Source organism: Rattus norvegicus, chromosome 9 (assembly GCF_021556685.1).
Source record: "Rattus norvegicus strain SHRSP/BbbUtx chromosome 9, alternate assembly SHRSP_T2T, whole genome shotgun sequence".
NCBI lineage: Eukaryota > Metazoa > Chordata > Mammalia > Rodentia > Muridae > Rattus > Rattus norvegicus.
In genome coordinates, this window is record NC_141542.1 from 55661858 (window position 1) to 55675392 (window position 13535).

The 13535-nt window shown below is 44.9% G+C and overlaps 1 protein-coding gene across 4 annotated transcripts in view; it reads right to left on the minus strand.

Moving 5' to 3' along the window:
• The window catches only part of Aff3 (ALF transcription elongation factor 3), a 494860-nt gene that overhangs the window by 94615 nt on the left and 386710 nt on the right, over nt 1-13535 (minus strand). For all 4 annotated transcript variants that reach the window (NM_001413892.1, XM_087566657.1, XM_087566656.1 and 1 more), the window contains 1 exon segment: nt 3258-3309. In NM_001413892.1, coding sequence (NP_001400821.1) covers nt 3258-3309 — 52 coding nt within the window.

Genomic DNA, 13535 nt, shown 5'->3' on the forward strand with positions numbered 1-13535 from the left:
ATGCCTTGAGGTTGTGAGTCCAAATAAGCCTTCCTTGAGCTGCTTTTGAATGCATTTGTCACAGCAGCAGGAAGAGAAACAGATGTGGGGATTTCTAACTTAGCTCGTGGAGCTCTGAAGGACTCTGAAAAAATCGGCCGGTGCCATCGAGCTCCTCAGCAGCCGAGCGGGGACCTGAAACCTGCAGCAAGGTTTCCATGGTCTACCTTCCTACACTCAGCTTCTGTCTTCTTCTGTCTTGTTCTCTGAGAGGACAACAGCAGTTGGGAGGAAAGGCAGAAAAAGGGCGTGTTAAACACACCAGAGTGTGAGGCTAAGGTGTGCGGCAGCCTGAGGCTCTGCAGACATTGTTATTTTTCAGGTGACCACAAAGGCCAGCTGCACCAATATTTATGAAGACAACTAGATAGTTTCTTAGGGAAGAAAAGACTGTGAAGGTTTTTTTTGAAAAGATTTTTGGGATGGAGGTGAATTCTGGTTATACCTGGAAACAAATGGGTCATCGCCTCACGATGTCAGAGAAATAAAGTGTGCTTCATATACGTGTAGTCTACATGTTTTCAGGGAGAGCGTATCGTTAGTCTTTTTCTAAAAGTAGGAGCCTTCCTCTAAGGCTGGGGGGGGCACTGTGGGAGAGGAGAGGAAAGTCAAGCTGGGAGACAGGGAGTAGGAGGTCAAGTGCTACCTTTGGGGCACGAGCTACCCGTCACAAAAACCATGATCTTGTCCCAGCTACAGTAGCCTAAGCCGGGAAGGTGCGAGAATGGGCTTACAGCCACTCATGTTTCAGGAGGGACTCAAGGGGCCCCATCTTTTTCCCGATGAACTGCTGGCAAGTGATGGAATTTGGGGGGAAGAGGAGATCATCATCGTCTTTAGCTGTGTATCAGAAAGTGAGCCCACCTTTCTCTCTGTAATGCAGCATAAACAGAATAAACTACATACAAGCATAGAATTGTCAAATAACCCTAACTGGTAAAAAGAGGGGAGACTTACGACTTTTTGACTATACAAGAGTGTATTTTAGACTCAAATAGGACAACTTAATTTAATTAATGTAGCAATTTAACTTAAATTATCATATGCAAAAACCACTGTCTGGAGACTTATTGATGAGTTAGGAATTACTTTATAAAATCATTCATCCCCAGTGCCCCTTTTACAAAAAAAAACCCAAAAAACAAAAAACAAAAAAAACCAAAACAAACAAACAACAACAACAAAAAAAACCAAAAACCCAAAAACCCCAAAAAAACCAAAAACCAAAAACCCAAAAAAACAAAAACAAAAACAACCCCCCCCCCAAAAAAAACCAAAAAACAAAAACCCAAAAAACAAAAACAAAAAAACCCAGTAAAATACACATGAGGGTCGGGTCGAAATGCAAGAATAAAGAATTTGACCTGTATGTTCCTAGTCCAGTGTCGCCCATGTAGACTGGGAAGTTGACAGTAAGGCAAATGACTTGTTTGCTGTTAGAAGGCGTGATAGTACAGTGTTGATAATGAGTTTCTTAAATTGCATTTTCATTGGAAGTACTTCCTGCAAATAGTTCTAGAAACTGTTTCATTCTGTGAATCCTTTTTCTAATAGAAACCACACACAAATCACATGCTTAAGAAGGTTTAGCCATTTGGTCCCTAGCTGAGCCTCTCAGTGGCTTAAAACAGGGGGTGGGGGGGTGGAGGTGTCATTTTCTTCTCAGTCACACAGATGAGAAAATAAAATTAGAAATGAATTTCTACTGTGATTGCTTAGGTGTCTGCCTGCCTGGTTAGACATCTAGAAAGAAGTCATTCCACCTCTAAAGTTCTCATAGCCCAAGGTCCTTCTGCCCACCTAACCTCTCTCTCTCCTGGGATGCTCTCTGTTTGCCAACCAGGTTCCCAGATTCATGGAGTCCTGGTTCATCCGTCTTCCTTTCCTTTATCTCACAAAGAGAGGGACAGGCCTTCCTCAATCATATCCATGAACAGCTCAGGCACATGCTTTAGCAATGTTCCCCTGACTTTGCTCTCCCGTCTACAAACATTATTTGTATTTGCATGTCTAGACAGCAAATCACGTGCCCAACACCGCATGATACCTTTGAATCAAGTTCACGACTTCAAAAGTCCATTGACTGGCACATGCATTTAGCCCAATGCATAGAGACATAAAAGAGAGAGCCCTCTAAACTGTCTCCCTAACCTGTCCCGTTCATCCAAATCTGACAAAATGTAATGTAGCTGGCGGGGCAAATCAAGGGAATGCAGGGGAATCTGTCTCTAGTGTTTCTGAAATCTGCTTTAAAGTAGAAACGTTTCCCCGAGATGCAGAAGCGGGTGTGATGAATGCTAAGTGGGTATTTTTTTTCACCTTAACTGACTGATCAGAAGACTATTTATAGCCCCCCTGACTGATGTCTCAAGCTGGTGAATCAACAGCAAGGGGGACTATTTGCAGCGCGTTTATCATTTCAGACAAACAGCCGAGACTGCGCCTGATTATTTTTTATTCATCATCTTCCCATACCTCTGTGTTCGTTCCTTCTCACTATTAATAATGTCTGCATAAGGCTTCTCAATATTTAATGGTACAGCCTCCCTGCTGCATGCTAATGTGCATAAGGTCACATGCTTGAGCTCGAGAAGGCCAGTTACCTTTGCCAAACGAAGGAGGAGGAGGAGGAGGTAGAGAGGAGGAGGAGGAGGAAGAGGAGGAGGAAGAGGAGGAGAAGGAGGAGGAGGTAGAGAGGAGGAGGAAGAGAGGAGGAGAAGGAGGAAGAGGAGGAGGAAGAGGAGGAGGAAGAGGAGGAGAAGGAGGAAGAGGAGGAGGAAGAGGAGGAGGAAGAGGAGGAGAAGGAGGAGGAGGTAGAGAGGAGGAGGAAGAGAGGAGGAGAATGAGGAAGAGGAGGAGAAGGAGGAGGAGGAGGAAGAGGAGGAGAAGGAGGAGGAGGTAGAGAGGAGAAGGAAGAGAGGAGGAGAAGGAGGAAGAGGAGGAGGAGGAGGAGGAAGAGGAGGTGGTGGTGGTGGAGAGGATATATTTCCTAGAGAAGCCTATTCTATTAGTTTTGTTAGAAACATGATTGTTGGTCTCTCTGCCTTAATGGGAACTGAGCTGAAGACATTTTAATAGACTGGCCCAACACACAGAAATCCATCAATGACAGTACAGTATCCAGTATGGAAGACCGGCTTGGTTCTGTGTCTCCATGACTCAGTTTACTGTCATCAGTGCCTTGCCTACAAGATGGCGATGCATGAGGAAAGCCTTACCTGCTCACCCTCTTCGTCATCACTGCTTAGCTTAAGGTCGTCTTCCAGAGTTCTGAAAGGGACAAAGAGATGCGCATACTTAGAGTCGAAATCTTTCAATACCGAAACATCATCTTTCTGGTCTGTGTGTTTAATTTCTATTCACACCCTTATATTGTATGTGCTTTCCCTCTGATGTACTTGGGAAGAACAGATAGTCGCATCACAAAAATTAACCCTCCTGACGAGCACTGGATGAGATGGGCCCCCTCAGAGTGGGTAGTTTTAGAAACACAGAACCAAACAAGGGAGGTTTAAATTCCACAACTGCTTGTTCAATGTCTTCCAGACTTCGGAGCCAGGCTGTGTCCTTGGGCCTGTCTAGGGGATGCTCATGGTAAAGAAAGAGGAAGGACGAGCAGATTTTGCTGAGGGTCAAGCCACAGTCTTGGGTCATGTGACATTCATGCAGGCTCCCTGATGGCCCAAGGGCTGGAGAAGTTGTCTCCATGATTTGTTGAGTAGAAGGCAATGAACAGTGGGGCACTTCTGAAGAGTCTACGAGGGCCTATCCATGGTCTGCCAGCCACCTCCCGTGTGTCCCAAAATAAGCAGTGAGGCCAAGAAGACCAATGGTTGGCAGAGAAATGGGAATGCATATCCTAATGTTCTTAGTGAGGAGAATGGTTTTTATCGGTGCTGCTTTGATCAGTCTTCGGTGCAGCTGTCTTCAGAGCTGTCCATTGCCAAAGGAGTCTTGGCAGCTTCTAAAATGTGTTCTGAGCACGCAAAACTGTCCTGCCCAGGAGCAGGGAGAGTCTACTGCTTCAGACACTGGTCTGGAAGCTGTCGAGCTCTTGTGTTTAAAGACCTCATTGTCTTCCTTGATGTCAACCAAATGTGCTTACGGTCATTAGGGTCGGTTATAGGACTATCATAGGCAAAAACCTTTATAATAACTTCAGTGTGGGGTTGGAGATTTAGCTCAGTGGTAGAGTGCTTGCCTAGCAAGAGCAAGGCCCTAGCAAGGCCTTGGGTTCGGGCCCCAGCTCCAAAAAAAAAAGAAAAGAAAAAAAAATAACTTCAGTGTTATTTCATTGACCTTGTGGGTAAGTGTGGTCTGTGACCATCCACACTTCAGTTCTTCCTGAAATGTCTGCACTTTGGGGGTAGGTGACTTATGGGGCCCTTGTTCACCCTGTGGAAGGTGCGGGTTGTACTCAGAGATCCTCCTGAGTTAGGTTCCATGAATCTAAGAAATAAATTTGTTTCTCTCATCCCACAATGAAGAAATTTTTTTATTTGATCAATATAATTTGGAAACACAACTGCAACTGAACATGTGCACTTTTGGGACATTGTTTCCTGTCCACGGGGCAGAGGAGTTATTTATATTGTATTAGGTATTCTAAGTGCTCTAGGCGAGATTGAAAGTTATGGGAAGATGTGAGTTGGTTACATGTAAATCCAATGCCATTCTATAGAAGGGGCTAGAGCGCCCCCAGATTCTATAGAAGGGGCTAGACCATCCCCAGATTCTACAGAAGGGGCTAGAGTGCCCACAGATTCTATAGAAGGGGCTAGAGTGCCCATAGATTCTATAGAAGGGGCTAGAGCATCCACAGATTCTATAGAAGGGGCTAGAGCGCCTCCAGATTCTAAAGAAGGGGCTAGAGCATCCCCAGATTCTATAGAAGGGGCTAGAGTGTCCCCAGAGTCTATAGAAGGGGCTAGAGTGTCCCCAGAGTCTATAGAAGGGGCTAGAGTGTCCCCAGAGTCTATAGAAGGGACTAGAGTGTCCCCAGATTCTATAGAAGGGACTAGAGTGTCCCCAGATTCTATAGAAGGGGCTAGAGTGTCCCCAGATTCTATAGAAGGGACTAGAGTGTCCCCAGATTCTATAGAAGGGGCTAGAGTGTCTCCAGATTCTATAGAAGGGGCTAGACCATCTCCAGAATCTATAGAAGGGGCTAGAGTGTCCCCAGATTCTATAAAAGGGACTAGAGCATCCCCAGATTCTATAGAATGGGCTAGAGCATCCACAGATTCTATAGAAGGGGCTAGAGTGTTCCCAGATTCTGTAGAAGGGGCTAGAGTGTCCCCAGATTCTATAGAAGGGGCTAGAGTGTCCCCAGATTCTATATAAGGGGCTAGAGTGCCCACAGATTCTATAGAAGGGGCTAGAGCATCCGCAGATTCTATAGAAGGGGCTAGAGCATCCCCAGATTCTATAGAAGGGGCTAGAGTGCCCACAGATTCTATAGAAGGGGCTAGAGCATCCCCAGATTCTATAGAAGGGGCTAGAGTGCCCACAGATTTTAGACTCAGAGAAAGGTCCTAGAACCTGTCCCTGGACATCAAGGAACAACTTTATTTTTCGACAACAAGGCAATAGAGCTTCTAAATGTTTAAGTAACTCATATGGGTAAATAAATGGAGACACAAAGATGTCACAATGAAGCCTGCAAACCAGGCCAAGCACTCTTCCTAAGGCTTTCCTCAAATGTTGTTACCTTGTGACTATGGTGGCAGAAGAGGCTTTAGCTTTTAAAAATCAATTTAGATCTACAGAAGTCAGCCCAGTCTGAAGGGAGGTCTGCCCTTGTGAGTCAGTGGTAGGTCACACAGGCAGGAGTCACCGATAGCAGCAAAGATGTTGATATGCAAGATAAAACTAAACTTTAAAAAATTGAGGCCAGAGAGTAAACTCTAGCCAAAGATGCTGAGAAGTTGGACTTTAGAGTCTTGATTCCCAAAGAGTTGCAGGCAGCTGTGAGCACCACATGGTGGCATTACAGTAGAGTGGGATGCGGTGACTAAACCTATGACATGAACAGGATGTGGGTATGCATCTGTGTAGGAGAGCGTGTGCCATGGTATGCACACCACAGAGGGAAGCTTGAAGGAGGTGTTTCCTCTCTTTCTACCCCGTGGTTCTAGGGTTTGAACTCAGATCATCAGGCTTGGTGACACACTTAAATTCTCTGAGCCAGCTGGAGACAACAACTTATCATTATCATAGCATGACACTAAGTACAAGGACCAGGAGATTCGAAGATACTGCCTAATGGGCTCCTCCTTTCACAAAGGGAGAGGCTTGACCAGAGGCAGATCTGTCTGGTGTTACCCACACATTCTCTCCCATGGACTGTTCCCTTTCTGGAAGCCAGGGGAAAGCCGACAATTGTTGACACGTGCTGACTCTCGGGGTCATTGAGTAGAACCACCCACCACCACAGAGCTGCCTCCCAGGGCTGGCTCCTTTCCATTGGCCGTTTAAAGCATCTGTGTCATTACATCCACGCCTTGGTGCTTCCAAATCTTCATACTCTGGCTCAGGCACTTACCTCATTTTTTAGGCAAACCCAGCATGCTCACAAGAGGGGCTTGGCTATAAACTTTGCAACTTAACATTGGACTACCTAACTTCCCACAAGTATCAGCATCTTTCTTTTTTAAACCAGGTTATTTTTCTTTATAAAGATTTATTATGTTACACAAGTACATCATCACTGTCTTTAGTCACACCAGAAGAGGGCATCAGATCCAGTTACAGATGGCTGTGAGCCACCATGAACTTCCAGCTCCAAGAATCATTGTCTTTGAGGGGCCTGAGAAACAGCTACACCATAGCCATTCTTTGAGGAGCCTGAGAAATGGCTACACCATAGCCATTCTTTGAGGAACCTGAGAAATGGCTACACTGTAGCCTGTGCCCACTTTCCTGAGATCCCTTGGGTTACAGGCAGAAACAACAGCCTGTAACAAGTGCACACTGCTCTCCAACTTAGCTCCATCCTGCCGAAGGTCTGCTGACCCAATCAGAGTCCTCTTTAGGGTGTAACGACACCGCTTCATGGAGCAGAGCCTTTAATTGGCTGGGTTTCCTGGCCATACTTGTCATTTCAGGCTCGTTGAAGACGTCTCAGTCTTTTATTTAAAGTTCATTTCATTTCGCTCCCTACTAATGGCGTTAAAACAAATGTGAGTTTTAATCACGCTGTTTGATTTTCAGATTTGTTTCTACAGCAGGAGCTGCTACAAATAGCCATCTCCGCCTATTTGAGATCTGTGAATTCATTATGTCTATGTCTGTTCAGAGACAGTGTATGAATCGTCATGAAATAGATTTGCATATGCAAATGTCCACTCTAGCAACTAGTATTTCACACTGGCCTGCGTCTTAGGGTTTACATGGTGGTCATGAAACACCATGAGCAAAAGCAGCTAAGGGGGGAGAGGGTTTGTGCATCTTACCGCCTGTAGTCCATCAAGCAGAGAAGTCAGGCCAGGGATTCAAGGTAGAAACCTGGAGGCGGGACCTGATGTAGAGGCCATGGAAGGGTTCCTGCGGTCTGCTTAGTGTACTTTTAAATATCACCTTGGATACGGACCCAGGGGTGGTGCCTCCTATAGTGAGCTAGACCCTCCCACATCAATCATAAAGAAAGAAAGTGCCCCCAAAGACTTTCCCAGAGGCCAATCAGGTGGGGACATTTTCTCCTTGGAGATTCCTTCTTCTTCACAAGCGACTCTAACTTGTGTTAAGTTGACATAAAACCAGTTAGTGCAACTTGCAATCGATACCTGCTGGGAATGGGAAAAAATCATTTTTCTCTAATGGAGTGTCCCTGGATGTATCAACACACATCCCAGAGCAGGCAGGCTACATGCCCAGGAATAGCTGACCACCGCAAGAAGAACTCCATTGGAGCTTGGGATTTTTTTGTTTGTTTGGTTTTATCTTAAAGGTTTTGATTTTTCTTTCCTTTTGGTTTAAAGAGAGGAAGGGGAGGGGAAGAGGGGAGAAAGTGGAGGAGGAGAAAGAATATGATCAAAATATATGAAATAATAAAAAATAAAAACCCAGCAAGCACAGCATATTTGTTAGACAGGCCTACTCTTTATCAGGCATCCCTAAGCAGTCATCTCCTTGCCTTAGAACACTGGAGGGAACAGTACACTCGCTCCCTGTCTTAGAACACTGGAGCGAACAGTACATTCCTTGTCTTAGAACATGGAGGGGACAGTACATTCCTGGTCTTAGATAATGGAGGGAACATTACACATCTCATTTCCTTCTTCCTGAAGCCCCATGTTCTCTGTTGGGGTTGTTGCTACCTCCTGGCTGGGGAATTTTCACTAACAGGTGGCACCTTCCTGTCTGTAGTTATTTGGAAAAACTCTGCCCAAAGCATTCTGGGAACTGAGAACTGAGAAGCTAATGGCTAACTGGGAGCTGATATCCCAATTAAAGATGGGTGAGGTGACTTAGCCTGGAGATAAGAGGAGAGTGTAGGACCAAGACAGGGTGGTCTAGAGAACCCAGCAATGTCCACTTGGGATGTATTCAGTTTCGGGGAATCTGCACATCACTTGAAGCAGTGTGTTCATAGTGAGTGGTGCTTGCTCGAGCTACCTTCCTCCCAGGATCTGTTCTGGCTGCCTGTGAGCTCACCATCTCACCATGATCTGTTCCTGCAGTGACTATCCTAGAGTGAAAAGTACCTATTTCTTCTGTGTCTATCCTAGACTAGAAAGTAACTGTTTCTCCTTTGTCTATCCTAGACTGGAAAATAACTGTTTCTCCTTTGTCTATCCTAGACTGGAAAATAACTGTTTCTCCTTTGTCTATCCTAGAGTGAAAAGTAACTGTTTCTTCTGTGTCTATGCTAGAGGGAAAAGTAACTTTCTTCTGTGTTTATGCTAGAATGAAAAGTAACTGTTTCTTCTTCCCACACGTGTTTTAAAGTAGATACAAAGGCACCTGATGGTCCTGCCCTCTTTCAGGAACTGAATCTCATTTCCATCCTTAGATGATCCCCACAAAAGCTAACCTCACTTAGGAAATTTGCCAATCCCAGGTAAGATACTTGATGAGTGTATGTATCTGTCATTCACTCAGTCAACCACCTTTCCCAATACTATCTTTATCAACTTGTCATTATCGAAGAGAAATTGGGGGCAGGGGGATCATCAGCAGAGTTTGTGGTCAGAGGCAAGGGTGAGAGCTGAGGGTGCAAGGCTGGGTCTTAAGGCAGCCATTAGGCTGGCCTGCATTTCAGTTTGATTTCTGTCCCTGACCAGCTCTCTGAGTGCGGGAAGTAATTTACTCTCTTGGGATATAGTTGCTGCATTGCTAAAGAAACAGCTGGATAAGATGGCCGGTCTCCTTGTATTGCTCTGAACTCACCAAGTCCTTCCCTTTATCATGTGCAGGCAGAGTGTTAGAGAAAGAGCACCTAGCTATCAGGAGACAGAAACAGCATGCCAGTGGCTCTAACACTGAGGTTTTGGTGTCAGGAAAGAAAGACTCTTGGAGGCCAGAGTACTCAGCAAAAGTTACCTGGAGGAGCACACGCCTGAGCTCTGGAGGAATCAGGGAAAGATGGCTGCCCCCAAAAGACTACCGTACTACACAAGCAGAAGGCAAGAGCTGAGCATGGAGTACTTAGGGGAGTCAGGTTTCTTTTTACCTTCTTTTTTCTCATTTTATTCCTTCCTTCCCTGATTTATTTCTACATGTATAGGCCTGGGTTCACATCAGTGTAGAGTATGCCTGTAGCATCTGCAAGATCCTGGCTTTTACACACACACACACACACACACACACACACACACACACAGAGAGAGAGAGAGAGAGAGAGAGAGAGAGAGAGAGGTATTTAGTTAAATCTCTCTCTCTTTGTCCTTGTCCCCGACTCATTACAACCTCTCCAGTCACTGCTGTTTGTGGTTTCTCTATGTATTAGAAAGTCAGTGCAGACACTGAACACTGGATGAGTATTTGCATCCATACTCAGTAACGTGACAACCATGTGCAATGACTGTGATGCTAGCTGGAGTCTCACAATCTGCCCTGTATGCAGCAATCCCCATGGTCTCTGCTTCCTTCTGCTTTCTCCCTTACACAAGGCCTCCTCCAGAGTGTGCTGCTCTAGTGAGTGGCCTTTATTAGACAATGCAGGACAAAAGTGATGGAAAAACATGTGAAGACCAGGTGACTTCTGCTGGCTGCTGTGTGTCTGCTTTGTACATCTCATTGCTTGCTCTAATAAAGCAAGCCATCATAGGATGACTGCTTTAGGAAGAATAGCTGCCACTGGTTGATATCAAGTACTCTGAGCCCAACGGTCTATAAAGAACGGCATCCGGCCAGGATCCATAGTGGTGAGCTTGGAGGTAGATCTTTCTCCAGTCAAGATTTGGGATGACTTCAGTCCTGTCTGGTATTATATAGATTTGCAACTCATGACAGACACTGAGCCAGAGGACCCAGTGAGGCCATTCTCAGATTCTTTCCCCATGAAACAATAATGTAGTGCATGCTGTCTTGAGCTACTAAGTCGAGGGTAATTTCTTAAGCATCAATAAACAACTGGCACATTAGCAGATTAGTGAGTATTTGGTGTGTCTCTTCATGATGACTGTTACCAGTGACTTGAGGTGAGCCTTGATAGCCATCATTCAAGCTGTCCAACTGAAGAAATGAAGTGAGACATTTTCTAATAGTGATATTCTCATTCATTTGAACAAGCCTATGGGGGCCAGGGAGTGGAATGTGATGGTTTGTATATGCTCGGCCCAGGGAGTGACTCTATTAGGTATGGCCTTCTTGGAGTAGGTGTGTCACTGTGGGTGTGGGCTTAAAAACCTTCATCCTAGCTGTCTGGAAGTCAGTCTTCCACTAGCAGCCTTCAGATGACGATATAGAATTCTCAGCTCCGTCTGCACCATACTGGCCTAGATGCTGCCATGTTCCCGGGTTGATGATAATGGACTGACCCTCTGAATTTGTAAGGCAGTCCCAAATATATGTTGCTCTTTATAAGACTTGCCTTGGTCATGGTGTCTGTTCACAGCAGTAACACCCTAACTAAGACAATGATAGACAATGAAATTGAACTATGTTCCAAATTAAACCCTTCAAATTGCTCTTGCGTGCATATTTTATCACTGCCATGAGAACATTTACTAAATCTTCATGCCAAATGCAAAAAAAAAAAAAAAAGAAAGAAAGAAAGAAATAAGTAGTTGCGATTTTATTTGTGTTGATACGGCACTTCTGCATCAGAACAGATACATTTTAAGTGCTCAGAAGGTACATGTAGGTATTAGGTAACACTTCCATTTTTTTCCTCAGAAGGTGGGGGTGCTCAAATTCCCAGCAAGTCCTCTGTCTCTCAGATCTCTTACACTGACTGACAGGGTGCTCAGGACAAGCTGTGGAAGTGACAATGTTGAAAAGTGCATAGCAGCTGAGAGAGGAGCAGAAGGTGAGTTTCCAATGACTATTCCCTTCGGGTGTGAGCATCCTGCCACTCACAGTGTCTGAGTCAAATATATCAGCCTCACGTCTTGCTATTAACACAGTGAGTCTATGCCTGACACACCACAATGTACCTGTATGCTCTGACATCACAGAAGCGCCCAGAAACAGAGACCGACATAACTGCAAGGGTACGCAGGAAGTGCAGGCTTTGGACAACGGATTTAGGCTTTGGCCTAGAAATCCAGAGTGGTACATGGCCTTGTGAACGGATCTTGTAAAATTCTGAGCATTTGGCAGGGGGAGTCTGCACACTTGTGACCTGAGCCTGGTCCTCTTCCCACTCTCAGGTATAAAAAAGACACAGTGAAACACTTGAGAATATTTGATGTCCTCAGCTTTCGTGTTGTGTATTTCCAAGTGTGTCATTGATCGCTTCTCTCCCTTGGAACTAGAATTCTAGCCACTGGAGCTGGCAGCCAGGGATGAATTAGTTTGAAAAGTGGATAGGAACATGGGGCCCCCTTTTCTTGAGCACCCTACAGTTTTTCCACCTTAAAAAAAAGAACCAAACACATGCCACATGCCACTTGTGTGCTTGTGAGCACAGGGAGACACTCCATCTTTTGCATTTAGGGCAATGCAGACCATAGTGATGAGGTCGCATTCCCCAAACACATTAGACTTTAAAATCCCTTCTTGAAGGAATTACAGGAATTGGGGGGGGGGGGAGCAGCGGCAGCGGCGTATGTACTCATTTCAATCAGAAGACAACAGAAGCTTAGAACTTTAAAGGAAATGTTTTCTCCAGAAGATGATTTTTAAAATTCCTATCTTTGTTACACCAACTTCTAGAAAAATGAGTCTCCGAACTTGGTGTTTCTGGTATTAAAGGGTTGAGTTTCAAACAACAAGTGGATGCAAACACAGCATGTGTTAGAAGATGACCCTTTCCTGGGCAGACGACAGAGCAGAGTTCAGACGGTCCAGACTAGGAATGTAAAATGCTCTCGGCTGTATAGCTCCAATGAGGACATTTCTTTACTCGATCCTTGCTGAAGAGGATCCTGCACTGGAGAATCATGCATATTTATCTAGCTCAAGTCTGTGATGTTGACTATTAACTACTGTCAGGTAATTAATAAGCTTGATGCCTGTTCTGTTTGCTAATGATCTGTGTAATTGGTAACTCCTGATAGTAAGTGTGGGTTGATGCTAGGAAGGTCATATATACTTAGGATAAGATTTGCTCTTTGGGCTTGAAATATCAGCCTCTGTATTTTGTGGCTGTTGCTACTGACACGTGAAGAGAATCCCTAATTAAGGGATTTGTTTGGACAGATAAGCTGTTAGAACTAGGAAGGAGGGAAAAACATAATCTCTCAATTAACAAAGTCACGCTTTAAGCTATATCACAGCTCCTGAGAATGCCATGACATAGTCACTATTAAGTTTCACTGCACATTGGAACCGTTTGGGAATTTTTTGAAAATATTGATGCTGGCTTCTCCTGCAAGTTCTGACTTAATAGATCTGGAGTGCAAGCTGGGTGTCCAGACTTTTTAAAGTTCCCTTGGTGACTCTACACTGTAACAAGGGTTAAGAGCCACTGTCAACGGAATGAAATAGACCACACCAGGAGAGTTAAAGGACAGCCCCTAACCTTGGATAACGTCCATGCCTCTAAGGTTTAGTTTGTCCATTAACAAAATGGGATGGATGAGAGTCAAGACTGGAAAGAGACAAGTTAGGGGAAAGGGTTACGTCAGCTCCACAGCCTCACAGGGGTGCTCAATGAAGGGGTAGTGCAGACTGCGGTGCTTCTAAACATTCTGATACGAGGGCCACATCCCTCCGGGTTCTGGTTTGACTGGACTGGCCACAGGCATCAACATTTTTGATAAATTACAGTGGTCAATCCATTCATCGAAACTCAATCACCAGTGTTGTGGTATGACGATGGGGGGCCATTTGATAGTTATGAATAACAACAGGGCCATCATGAATGGGATTTCGGCTCTTACAAAGGA